This window comes from Diceros bicornis, chromosome 9, assembly GCF_020826845.1.
Source record: "Diceros bicornis minor isolate mBicDic1 chromosome 9, mDicBic1.mat.cur, whole genome shotgun sequence".
Classification (NCBI taxonomy): domain Eukaryota; kingdom Metazoa; phylum Chordata; class Mammalia; order Perissodactyla; family Rhinocerotidae; genus Diceros; species Diceros bicornis.
Genome location: NC_080748.1, coordinates 82028611 through 82041897, shown reverse-complemented (window position 1 = coordinate 82041897; position 13287 = coordinate 82028611). Strand labels below are relative to the sequence as shown.

The 13287-nt window shown below is 40.9% G+C and overlaps 1 protein-coding gene across 2 annotated transcripts in view; it reads left to right on the top strand.

Moving 5' to 3' along the window:
• The first annotated feature begins 475 nt into the window (after nt 1-475).
• NALF1 (NALCN channel auxiliary factor 1) overlaps nt 476-13287 on the top strand; it is a 34010-nt gene continuing 21198 nt past the window's right edge. For both annotated transcript variants that reach the window (XR_009221230.1, XM_058548465.1), the window contains exon 1: nt 476-698. Coding sequence is in view for 1 of the 2 variants with exons in the window: in XM_058548465.1 (XP_058404448.1) it covers nt 657-698 (42 nt within the window). In the remaining variant the exon portion in view is untranslated. The remainder of the gene's footprint in view (nt 699-13287) is intronic.

The following is a 13287-nucleotide window of genomic DNA, read 5'->3' as shown; positions in this document are numbered from 1 at the left end:
TCATGAATGTAAATGCTCACTGCTACTTGTTCTGTGCCTCTGGAGTTCAAGCTCTGGCGGGCACTGTCTGCACCGCCCGCTGGGCCATCGCTGTAAATGACTCAGCGCCATCTAGTGCCTGTTGAAAGCACAGCACGCAGCTCCACGCTCGCCTTGCACATGCAGGAAATAACCAGTGTATCGACGCGGTCCAAGATTTCTTTCACTTACTCTGTCACTGGATTTTGAAAACGTCAGGTCCTGCTTAACTCCACTGTTTTTCAAACGAGCTACATCAAATCAAACACTACATTACCTTTTGCATTCTCTTAAGGGCTCAATCAAATGATGTTTTGCTCTGTTGCAAAGACTTGTGTTGCTACGTTTTTATCACTTGCAGCCAGCAGTGTGTAAATAGGCTTTCTCGAAATGAGGTTTTCTTACGATCCACTTGAAACCACAGCATGCTTCTCACAGTACAGTGTGTCCTTTATTCGAGTCAGAACTGTTGTCATCCCTCCCTGTTTTTGATTCTTGTCTTTTTCAGATTGTCTACAAGGCCTGGCTGTGTTCCCAGTACTTTGAAGTCGCACAGTTGAACTGCAGAAAGACAATTCCTTGCAAGCAATACTGTCTGGAGGTTCAGACGAGGTGTCCGTTCATCTTGCCCGACAACGATGAAGTCATCTACGGGGGCCTCTCCAGCTTCATCTGTACAGGTACCGTGCGGGCTGGGGCTGTCACCCAGCCTCTCCTCGTGCTTTGGCTTCCTTATGTGCTGTTGGTTTGTTCTGTTGTTTCCTTCACTGAAGTCACCTTGAAGATACGGCTGGTAGTTTTCCATGCTTTCCTTCACAGAACCCCTGAAAGGACTTGATTTGGAAATGCCACGTTGCTATAGTCTACCTGTGACCACAGTCGTTGACTTTGTAAAAGGATAATTCTGAGGGCAAAATATTGGCAATCATTAGATATGCTTAAACTCAACTTAGAGTAGCTTGAGCTCTGTCTGCATTCTCTTTGCATTACCTAAGAACAGATCACGTGAGAAGGCCAGTAAAATTATGTTTCTTCTTCAAATTGGTAACAAGTTTACGTCCCCCAGTCTATTTTCTTAGAAGTGTCATGTTACTTATCTTAAATAAGTATCAAGAGCATAAAGAAATGTCAATCTAAGGTATTTGTGTGTGTGTATTAGACATACGACAAAGGCCAGATACAACTTTATCTTCTATTTCCCATTAACAAAGTTTACTTCCTTCAGCAAATGACTCAGACTGAGCAAAACACCAGTATCAGCTTTCATTGTCTGGATGTTTATCAACATGACATAATTTAGACGCAGGGTAAGAGGTAAAGGAGAAGAGTAGATTGTTTTTGAAAATAAATGATGAGAAGACAAGTGAGCAAGAGACATTTTGGCCTGGTGGTGTGACCACCAGAGTTGTTCTATGTTCTCTCTCAGTAAAAAAGTCCTGCAATATCCTTGTAACCAGATGGCTTGGGTTGTAGCACGTTTAGTTTTCAAGTTCAAGGATAAAACACCATCATAAGCATGGAGAAACATGAAAACCCTCTTCTTATATCGTACTTTATGAAACCCTATTGAGATGCTCAACAGGAGAATTTATCAGCTTATTTCTAGATCATTTATTTACATTCCTATCCATTAGCCGTACTGTTCTAAGTCTAAGTGATAAGCTATCAAGAGACAGGCCACCAAAGTTCTCTAGTAAAAACCTGCCTAAGAACCGGATGAGTCTTTCTGATGCTGCCCAACCTTGCAGGAAGAACATCTGACTGAAGGTTGGGAGACATGGGCTTTTATGCCATTTCTATTATACATTCTCTCTGAGCTGTCATCTCCTCATTAGTAAATTAGTAATAGCAATACCCCCATGCACGCTTGCTGTGAGGATTACAGATAAGGGAGATGCACAAGGTACATCATCAATAGGCCATGATAGCTATTGTGCATTATAAAGTGATCTGTGGAATGGAAAATGATTTGCCAATCATTTTTGTCATTCCCTTGCTTTGACGCTGAGATCATTTTTCATGTAGCTCCTCCCTGCTGGGAAGATAGAGTGAAAGCAAGAGTGAGAGAGAAAGGGAATAAAAGAAAGGGAAAGGAAGGAAGGAAGGAAATAAATTAATCTTCCTCCTTTGAATCTGAGCCCAAATTCACCAGGCACAGGCTACTAATTTACTTGATTTTCACATAAAACTTTCAATAAATGGTCATCAAGAAGAGGCGTTCAACTCTTGACTCTGGGGCCAATAAGGTGTTCATGATTTTAGGACTTCTGAAAACTCATAGCATTTTAAGTGAGTTTGTATGTTCATTCACATGCATATAGATTTTTTCCTAGAGAAGGTTAGCAGCTTTCTCCAGCTTCTCAAAGCAGACAACAACCTCAAATGAAGGGTGAGATATTTGTCTTTATTCTCTCCTGTTTCCTGGTCTTTTATCTGTATTTGTGAGTCTGAAATAGGGATTCGAATGGTCGTCCCCCTCCCTGTACACTTTCACGGCCATCAGAAAGCTAACGATGGGATGTCGTCTCCTTCTGCACAACGTGGGCAGCATGTCCACCTTATATTTTTAATTGTCTTCGAGTTTTGTAAAATCAGCTTTTTCATAGCCATAGCTTCATCATTAAGGAAAAGAGACAGGAAAAGGGAAATTTGTCATTGGATCCAGAGAAAAATGCCATTGACGTTAGAAGCTTTCTGGGAGAATCTCATCCCTGAATATTTGGGAATCTAACTGTTGTTTCAACACTGTCAGTTGGCTTCAGGTTCCTTTTATTACTAAACTTCTCAAAATGTGCATAATAAATTCTTAAGGCATTTTACTCTGAAGTTCTGTGAAATTTTTTTGACAAAACAGGTACTAATTTTCAGATTGATCCTCTTTCTAGGGTGTGACCCAAGCCTCCTTGAAGAATTCTTATCTATCTTGATGACGAGCAGCCACCATTTTCCACCTTAGGTCACAGAGGTCCCTTCAGTTTTGCTGCTGTACTTGGACCAGAGAGACATTTCTACTGATGCTAATCACTGGCTGCGTGTCACTACTGATGAGGGTCCCAAACACGGCCCCCAGAGCAGTCTCCTTCTGGGGAGAAGTTAGCACAGAGAGCAGCTCCCAGGGAGCACTGGTTAAACCTATGGAGCCAAGTGGCTTCTCACACTTCTAGGGAAACTAGTAAGACTTTTATCTGTAGCATTTGTCCCCAGCCATTGTCACACAACTTTTGGAGACTCATCTCTTACAGATGGAAGTGAAGATCCAAATAGCTCACACTTTAGATAAGTTCAGAGGGAATGTGAGTCATCTCAGATGACTTTATGCATTTTGAATGAAATGTCTCCTGTACTTAGGCAGAATCAGACTAAATACAGTAGAGAAATCAGAGTGTTTGTCCCAGCCTCCCTTGATTACCCAAGGCCACCTGGGGTGGCAGGCTCAGAGCAACTGTTCATGTTCACAGGTAATATCGGGGCTGTTGGACTTTTTCCTCATTGAAATAGGTATAATGACAATCACCAAACACAATTCTATTAAAAGTAACTCACCAGGCAGGTTGGTCTTAATCTTGCCTCCAGTAAGTCCTCTTTTTTAAAAAAATTATAAATGGGGGCCGGCCCGGTGGCGCAAGCGGTTAAGTGCACACGTTCCGCTGTGGCGGCCCGGGGTTCGCCGGTTCGGATCCCGGGTGTGCACCGACGCACGGCTTGTCAAGCCATGCCGTGGCGGCGTCCCATATAAAGTGGAGGAAGATGGGCACGGATGTTAGCCCAGGGCCAGTCTTCCTCAGCAAAAAAAGAGGAGGATTGGCATTGGATGTTAACTCAGGGCTGGTCCTCCTCACAAAAAAAAAAAAAAAAAAAAAATTATAAATGGTTTTATTTCCATTCTATATGCTGGAAACTATAATCACATATCATCAGGGGTTAAAGGAATAGAAGGAGTTTCCTTCAAATTCAACATATTTAATTATAGGGAAATATATAGGGAAACCTGTATATAGGTTTGGAACTACTATTGGAAAAATATCCAAGTCACAGCTTCCAGAAGGATAGAGATCCCCTCTAAGAATCAAACTCGAAAAAGTATTCAGTAAACACATAAATACGTAAGGGTCATTGCCAGATGCGGTCCAAGTAAGGATCAATTTTGTTCAAGGTGCTTCTCCATGGTGACAAACCAGTGGTGTGGCGATGACTTTTCCTTAGAGTCCTCTGCATCCAGCCTTCCAGAGATGTGGAATTATAAGGCTCCCAGGTCTTCCTTTCATCTAGGCTTTTATTAGATATATACTGCTGCTTAAGATTCCTATCATCTGAATTTAAGAGTCCTATCATCCGAAAAAAAGTGCATCTCAACCCTTGGGTTCAGTGAACCATTTAGAAGGTTCAGAACACACAAAATTTCTTTAAATAATCAAGAGCTATTTGTAATTTTGGTAACAGTTATTAGATTCGATATTCGGAGCATCATTTCTTTATGATGCTTACATTACTTACTGATCTCTTAAATTTGAATGTTATAAATTTTTATGTTTTGATCATCTGCTACTTCGTATGTCTATGATCCTTAGTAAGCCCATAACTTATGAAAAAACCTGAAATATCTGAGAATGCATGTCTATTGTTATACAGTGTCTTTGAGGATGTCACAGAAGGTCATGACCAAATGTTCTGACCCCAAACCTAGATGACCAGAAGAGCACCTCCTTGTATATTTAATTCTGATTCTATTTTAGGACATAAAGGAAAGACACTTTGCCTGAGATCTGTCTCGGTTTTTCTGTTAAAGAATAAAACTGACACATTACTGAAGGAGTGTTTGAAAAATTAATTAGGGAGAAATTCTGAGGCGCTTTCAGGGTGAAACCTGTCATTTAATGTTAGGCATTATTGAGCTAAAATTTTTCAAGGCAGGTTCTGCTCTCAAGATCAGTTCTCTTAATGCCCTGCTATTTTAGAAACTCAGTCTCTTCATCTTTAAAGTGAGGGGGTGGAGTCGTTCGTGGATTCTAGATGTCAACCCACCATCGTGGTAATTATTCAGGTTTCCCCTCTGCACACTCCCTCACCTTGTTCTAGAATCCCCTGGAGAAATCCTTGATTGCTTACCTGTAATAGTGAACCAACATAAGAAAACAGAAGTAGCAGAGTATCGCAGGCTGCAGGTGCTATGGTAACACACATTATGAAAATTGCCATTTGATTGATAGATGAAACAGACTCGACTTGATGTGCTGCTATATTTTTCACAGAGATTATTGAAAGAAACAAAGTAAAAGTTGGTCTGCTGGGGGTTACTGACAATGGAGATAAAACATATTTTGAGAATTCTGTATAAATTCTGCATTTCATTTTTTAGCTGTGACAAGAATCAGGCTGTGTTTCTGCCTCTTGGGGAAATACTGTGGGAGTCTGTTATCGGCTCTAGTGACACCTGATCCCGATATGATGGAGGAGGGGGACCCCTGGTGGCAGGTCTGTGCTATTGCAAGGTACTAGAGATTCTGGCCTGCAGGCAGAAGTAGATAATCCACACAGAGGAAAAGATGGGAGAAAATATTTTGATATGCATATTGATCAAATTGGAAAGGAATCAATTTTTAATGTTTTGTGTCTCATAAGTCACATGAAGAGTTCACAACTGTGAAAGATCATTTCCAAAATCCAGTTCTGACATGACTGGGAGTCGATAAAGATTTTAAAAAGGTAACATAACATAAAAGATTTTCTCATTAAAGGGGTATTTCAGTAGAAAAATCTGCTGCCCATAGACTTTAATTTGGACATCTATGCTATTTGCAATTTCTGTATTTTCCCCAGTGTGTGAATATGTTTCATTATTTTCTGAAATGCAGGGTTTTTTTTTTTTCTGAAGAAAGAATAATGGAATTCCACTTTAATTATAGCACCATTTGATGTCATACGAAATGTTTTAACAAATAAATCAAATGTTTAGACCAAAAGAGAAATGTGAAGGGAGATGGTATGACTGGAATAAAATACAGATATATAAAAATAGGTTATAAGAAAACTATTAAGTAGAACGTAGTAACTTCATGTGTTTGGGACATCTTCTTCCATTAAAATACTACTTTTCGAGGTCTATTCTAATTTATATATTTGGATCTGAGTTCAGGTCATCATACTTAAGGTTGTCTTCCCTGACTTCCACCCAGTATGCGTTATCCACAGTTCAAGTTAGCCTGGGGCAAGTGGACTGATTCAGGGACAGAGCTCTGGAGCAGAAATGAGGATGTCTGGTTTCTGCCGGTAGCTATGAATTTTGGAGAGTCACACCCTGTAGAAGGTTTCTGTTTCAAAAAGTGGCTCAAGGTGCTGGGCCTCTGGGATACTTAGTCTACTCAGATGTTGAGAGCAGAATCCCGAGTTAGATGGGACCTCCGCCGGTCCAGCGTGACGGTGCTTTCGGAAGGACCAAGTGCCATTGCTCCAGAGCAGGGTGCAGATTCCTTGCTTGTCTGAGCTGGGGGAGGAAGACATCTGGCTCCACATCATCCTGGATGCGCCTCGATAGCGAGCCGGGAAGAAGTTGTGGATAAACTCATCTCCCTCCAGGTTTGCTGATAAAGCTGATCATACTTCCATAAGCCTGCACACCTAGACACACTTCCGGGAAATTCTAACACGGTTCAAGTTGCCCTTCTGCGTTTCATCTCTATGTCTTGCCTGATCTAAGAGAAGAAATGTAAGAGATTAGACCCGGGAGAGTTGAGGAAACCATGCCTGGAGCATTTGTGTGGCCTGGAGTTGAGTCAGCCCCAGGGAGAGTCCAGTCGTGATGGCAGGGAGCCCCGAACTCTGGGCCATTTCCTGGCCTGTCCCCAGGTGAGTGAGCACTGCAGGTGGACTGAGCAGACAGCTGTTCTCTTCGGTGCCACCTAGCAAGGATCCCTGTGATATCAGGCCACAATTGCCTGTCCCTGAAGCAGAAGTGACACTTACTGTGTCCTAGACATGTCCAGTCCTCTCTGAAAGATCTAGGATGGATAGCCACCCTTCACTTAAGCCAGAACTATTGAACACTACCCTAAGAGAGGGGCAGTGCTGGGCACTTGGAGAGTGAGTTGATTAGTCTGTGCTTAGGGGGGAGTTGAATCAAAATGTTAGAGATCTTTTCTAGAGCAAGGAGGAGGATGAAATACACATCGTTATATGTCTTCCCCAGAACTCTACATGATGGATGAGACTCAGAAGTGCTCACGACTGATGTGAAGCAGTAAGCCAAAGGAAGAATTCTAATTCTGGAGTTTCAGTTTACAGAGGATAACTTTGGACAAAGAGGGATTTCCCAGAACAGCTGAAATCTTATTCAGTGAAGGTGTGTACCTGCTTTGTCTGCAATTACACATCTCTGGGAAGCATTTATCCCCACCTTGTAGCTGCTCTGGATCCCGAACTGCTTTGGACATTGCAGTTATCTCACATGATTACAGATTCAGTCAGTTTTGGAACAAACCCGAATTACAGAAGTTATCTAGTCTGATGTTGCCTTTACACAGGATTAAACAGAGCCAATCCCCCCACCCCCAACCTGTTATTCCAGAAACAAGAGTAGATCCACATTTCCCGGCTATTAGTCCAGCGTTTGTATCACTAGTGGACAGGAAATGACCAGCTGCTCCATCCTGGAAGTGGCCTATAAGCGAAGTGTCCTAACTGCAGGGCAGTGGGAGAAAGTCCATGGTGGGTGAAAAAGCCCAACACCCCACAGCTTGTAGTCTGCGCAACGCCGTTTTCAGTAATTCAACAAACTTGTCCTGGTTTCCCATATCACATACCACATTAAAGATGAATGTTACAAGGACTTCCTACCAGGACCGTTTTTCCCTGTTAGAGAAAGGAGAACTGTCTGGCTCACCGTTTTCTGGAAAGTTTTGTGCTTAGATGGCTAACTTTTTCCATCAGATTAGTTAGCAGTTTTTTAAGATTGCATCCATACAAACAAATAAATGTTTTAGTGTGAAGGGTAAAAACAAAGAACCAAAGTCTCTAAAATGTTTGTGTAAATAATTGTGAATCTAAATGACCTTCTGCTTCCTGTTCGCTATGTTTGTGTCCCAGGAGGAAATAATGCATTAGATAAATTCTAAAATGGAAAATGAACCGATTTTTCTCAATTTTGAAATCTTGCCTTTTTGGTGGTTTGGCTTGAAAGTGCCAGATGAGATGGTTATTGTTAGTCATAATTTCTAATTTGTCAGATGATCATGATGTTTACTCTTTGTACTAAATGTGCAGTTTTCTTCAAATTGGCAAAATTCAGAAGCTCACTTTTTATACTCAAGATGCAGTCACTGTTCAAAATAATTTTTAAAATTTTCTTTGGAAATAATTTTCATATTCTGCAGCATTCTCTTTGTGCTGTGGGAGATTTATCTGAATGTATATGTGTACACACACCGATATATAGCCATATATATAATTAATTTATATATAAAATTCACATATATAACTTATATATACATATAATTAAAATAGGTAAATTTTACAAGTAATGTAGGTTATTATAAGAAGAAATGTTTTAGGCTTAAAAATTGAAAATCAGTTTCTAATTATGGCTTTAAATTAACTTTAAAGGCAATTCCAAAAAAGTCAGTGAGTCCAATTGGAAAGGCAGCAAGGATGGAATAAATGTGCATCTTCCCAAAACGAAAGCTTGGAAATACAAAGCCCAGTTGAGAATAAAATTTCTAGAATGCTATTATAAGACGACAGTTGTATTATCTTTATTACCGTATTGCTTGTATTACCTTTCAGTCCCAATGTGATATACTGTCTCTTTATTTACCAGTTTATGTTGTCAAAAGGGAGATCAAATGAGGCAGAGAGAGTCTGAAAACACTGACTTCACCACAGATGCTCATTCCTACCAGTAAGTGTAGGGTTCATGGTACCCTCCCCTATATTCCCTCCTTCACTAAACATTTCATTATCAGAGGGGGAAAAACAACATTTGTTAGAGTTGACTTGAGGGCATTTGCCATGATTCAGTCTTTCTTCGTGAGTGTAGGCTCAGAAAGCCCCAGGAAGTCCAACTTCCTCCTTCCAATTTCAGGAACAGCCATCACAAGGGAAATTAAATAGTTCCAATCACAAGGAAAACAGTTGTCCTGAGATGGGATCTGTTTCTTATGGCATCCTGAATTCCTACAGAGATCATTCTGGAATGTGGGGTCCCAATCTAAACTGCGTGGAGATGGAGACTGTTATGTCTGATCTCTTCTAAGGCCTATTATATGTGCATGCAAATAAAGTCAACATTTTTACCAAAAATATTGTATTTTAAAGGCCAGTTTTCAGGAACTGGGTAGAAAGCCTAAATAGTTCTCAATAGCTGTCTTTTCTCTTGCAATGTAACGTCTGCCAATACCTTCTGTGGACATTTTCACGGCTTGAGCATTCATTTTGACTGTGTCCTCACCCTCTACCCCCACAACTCTTTCATCTCTTAAAGTGTATATAGAGTTGCCACCAACTGCATACATAAATAGGAGCTAAATCATGTAACCACACGAATGTCACTGGGACTAAAGTGGCTGGTATTACAAACACTTGAAATAAATAACATGTATTTACTTATTTTTGAATTGGTAATCATGCACATGACACAAAATTTAAAAGATATTAAAGCGTGAAAATGAAGCCAACTCCTTCCCCACTCCAATTGGCAACCACGGTTATTCGTTAGAGATTAATCATAATTTATTTAATCAGTTTCTAATTGATGGTTATTTAAGTGATTTCTAGTCTTTTGTTATTAACTCCAGTTCAGCAAGGATTATTTCCTACATGTGTGATGATACCTGCAGGACAAACACTGTACCAAGAAGTGAAAGTGACCTTGCTGGATCAAAGAGTCTGAGCATTTAGCATTTGGAAGATATTTGCCATGCAGCCCATTCTAGGCGCTGATCATGCCCCTCTCTCAAAGTCCTAATGTCCCTACGATGGTCCCTAAGCTACTTCACTGGGCTGGATTTGACCCCGTTGCCCCACCATCCCCCCCCCCCCGCCCCCACCAGCCTTGCCTGTCATATCTTCCTTTTTGCAATCCAATACTCCAAATGCCAGGCAATGTGTCAGTTCCCTCTGCCTGGCTCATTCTTCCCTCAAGTCTTCACTTGGCTAATCCTTCAGCAGCTGCCATTCCGTTAGGAGGCCTTCCTGGTTGCCCCAAGTCTGAGTTGGGAGCGTCTGTGCCATAGCATCCTGTGCGTCCCTCTTCACAGCGCTTGATCACGTGGCGGCTGGCCTGTCTCCTTCCCGTCTCACCGTTAACTGGATTAGGGGAAAGCTTATGTCAATGGCTATAGCCCCAGTGCCCACAAAAGTGACATATAGTTTGTGCTCAATAAACAAATATTGAGTTAATTAGTTAATTGGTAACAACCCAAAGGAATCTGGGGAGGTCCTGTTGTGAGCGAGGAGAGGGGCTCCAAGGTGCGAGAAGCCTCAGGAAGGCGGGGTGGTGGGCAACGCCCAGCAGAGCCCGCAGTTGTCTTCTGCCTGTATCCGGCTGCCGAGGTATTATGAGGATCCACGCAAAGGGGGCTGACGGTTAGGTGCACTTTAATAAAATGTCCCCTTTTTGGAGTCAAAAAGAATATCGGTATTTCATTTTAAAGCCATTTTTTCCCTCACATTCCATCCTCCTGTCACATGCAATAGGAAAACTTGAGCTGAATCTAATTCAGACCCTCATCATGCTCCTTGCTTACTCACCTGGGATGCTGGGACTTTAAAAAAAGCCTAATAAAAGGTGTTACATCTCACCTTGTGGAGTTTACATTTTAAGTGTGTCCCCCAAACTGAGTGTCTTGGGCTCAATTGTGTCCTCTGCCCCCCGCCAATTCATATGTTGAAGTCCTAAGCCCCAGTATCTCAGAATGTGACCTTATTTGAAAACAGAGTGTTTATGGAGGTAATCAAGTTAAAAGGAGGTTATTGGGATGGGCCCAAATCCGATACTGATTTGTGTATGCATTCATTTGCTAGGCTGCCCTAACCAGGCACAGTGGACTGGGTGGTTTAAACAACAGAAATGTACTGTCTTGCGGTTGTGGGGGCCAGAAGTCCGAGAACAAGGCGCTAGCAGGTTTTGTTTCTCCATAGGCCCCTCTCTTTGTACTCTGTTCTTGCTGTGTGTTCACATGGTCGTTCCTTTGTGTGCACGCCCCTGGTGTCTTCCTGCATGTCCAAATTTCCTCTTTCTATAAAGACATCCGTCGGACTGGCCCACACTAAAGACCTCATTTTCACTTAGTTACCTCTTTAAAGGCCCTATGCCAAATATGACCACATTTTGAGGTACAGGGAGTTAGGGCTCCAACTTTAGAAGACACAGTTCATCTCACAACAGTATCCTTATAAAAAGGGGGAATTTGGACACACAGACACACTCAGAAGGAAAACAGCGTGAAGAGACATGGGGAGAAGACGGCCATCTCCAAACCAACTCTGCCAACACCCTGATCTTGGACTCGCAGCTTCCAGAAACGTGAGACTATACATTTTTCTTGTTTCAGCCACCTGGTCTGTGGTATTTTGTTATGGCAGCTCTGAGAAATGCCTAGTAATTTTGGAATAAAACAGATACATTCAATATTGTTTGTTCAAGAATAGAATAATGCCTGACTCTTCTATGAAGACGAATTTTGCATACTTCAAAAGTTCTAGAGGATTAGAGAAGAGGAAGCAATAAAAAGGAGTTATAAAGGCAGCCAGAGAGCTCAGCCAAGAGGACTTACAGGATAATAATTATGTAGAGAGAGTAATAATGAAGAAGGAGTATTAACCATTACAGATCATTTTTAACTATAAAATAAAATTGTTTTCGTAAATATCATGAATCTCCTTTTGAAGGAATTTAGAACCACAATCAATTTGCAGTGCCGTTGTATGTGCTGTGTCCAAGTTTCCATGATTCAATAATTAGTCTGACTCTGAAAACCCTTCATCTCAGGAAACTGCAGTTAGTGAATTTTATTCTGGAAAATCTAGCCACTCTCTGTACTTTCCACTCAATATTGTTGTGAATCTAAAACTGTTCTAAAAAAATAAAGTCTATTGAGAGGGAGAAGTCTAGCTAAATAAACTTTCTATATCCAGATAAACTGTATTCCATTTGGAAATGTGTTTGTTGTAATCATTTCTAGCCTACTTTTGTGGTGTCAGAAGGAAATACAAACTAATAGTTTTATATAACAATTGTACAAAATTTGTGGACAGCTTTCAAACTCCAAATCTTAATATTTACAAAAAGAATGGTTTATATCTCCGTCTGTTTCTATTATTCTTTCCACAAAGAGATAACTTTTAAAAGCATGGAGAAACTTTCACCAGGAAAAACATCAAATTTATTAAAAAACCATGAGCTCCATCATTTGACATGAAAGAAACAAATGTGAACATAGAATTAGGGATACTCCATACGTAAAACTGAAAGGCCGTGAGTTGTTATCCAGCTCTTGTGGGCGGGTTTCTCATTGGCTCTATGGACTGTTGGGTCTGGACTGTTAAGGAGAATTGAGATGTCCTGGGCTGGCTTATTGAAATGGATATGGCAATCACTTACAAATGTCTGTGTGAGTGAAAAAACAAGCAGGGACTTTCTTGACTCATATTTGTCCAGCGTGATAGCTCAACAATTAAATCTAGCAAATAAGAAAACTGAAGAGTAAATATATAGTATTCTCCCCAAGTTCACACGAATGTCAGCAGTAGAAGCCAACGCATCTGACTTCCTGTCTAGCAGAGTTTGTTGCTCTCCTGTATCCTTTCTTTTCACCAGAACTTTATTTTGTAATTAGAGTAGCCGACCTTCTCTTAATTGTGACTTTCTCATTACAAGCTTGACTCCAGAGGGTCATAAACTCTTCCCACTCTTATTATAAAATGCTTGCTGTCCTAGAGAGAAATGTCTAGGAATAAATGTGGTGGATGTATATAGTTATATTCTTTCTCCTCCATATTTTACCTCCTAAGAAATGTGCTCTGTGTCCTCTCCCCAAGTATTTCTTTTTGCATTTTCACTCATTCAACACAAATTTGCTCAAGATCCATTGCATCAGTTTTCCATTGCTGCCTTAACAAATTGCCACAAAGTTAGTGGCTTAAAACAACACAAATGTATTATCTCACAGTTCTGTAGGTCAGAAGTTGGACTCAGATCCCACTGGGCTGAAATCCCACTGTCCAAAGGCTGGATTCCTTCTGAGGCTCTAGGGAAAGATCTGGTTCCTGATCATTCAG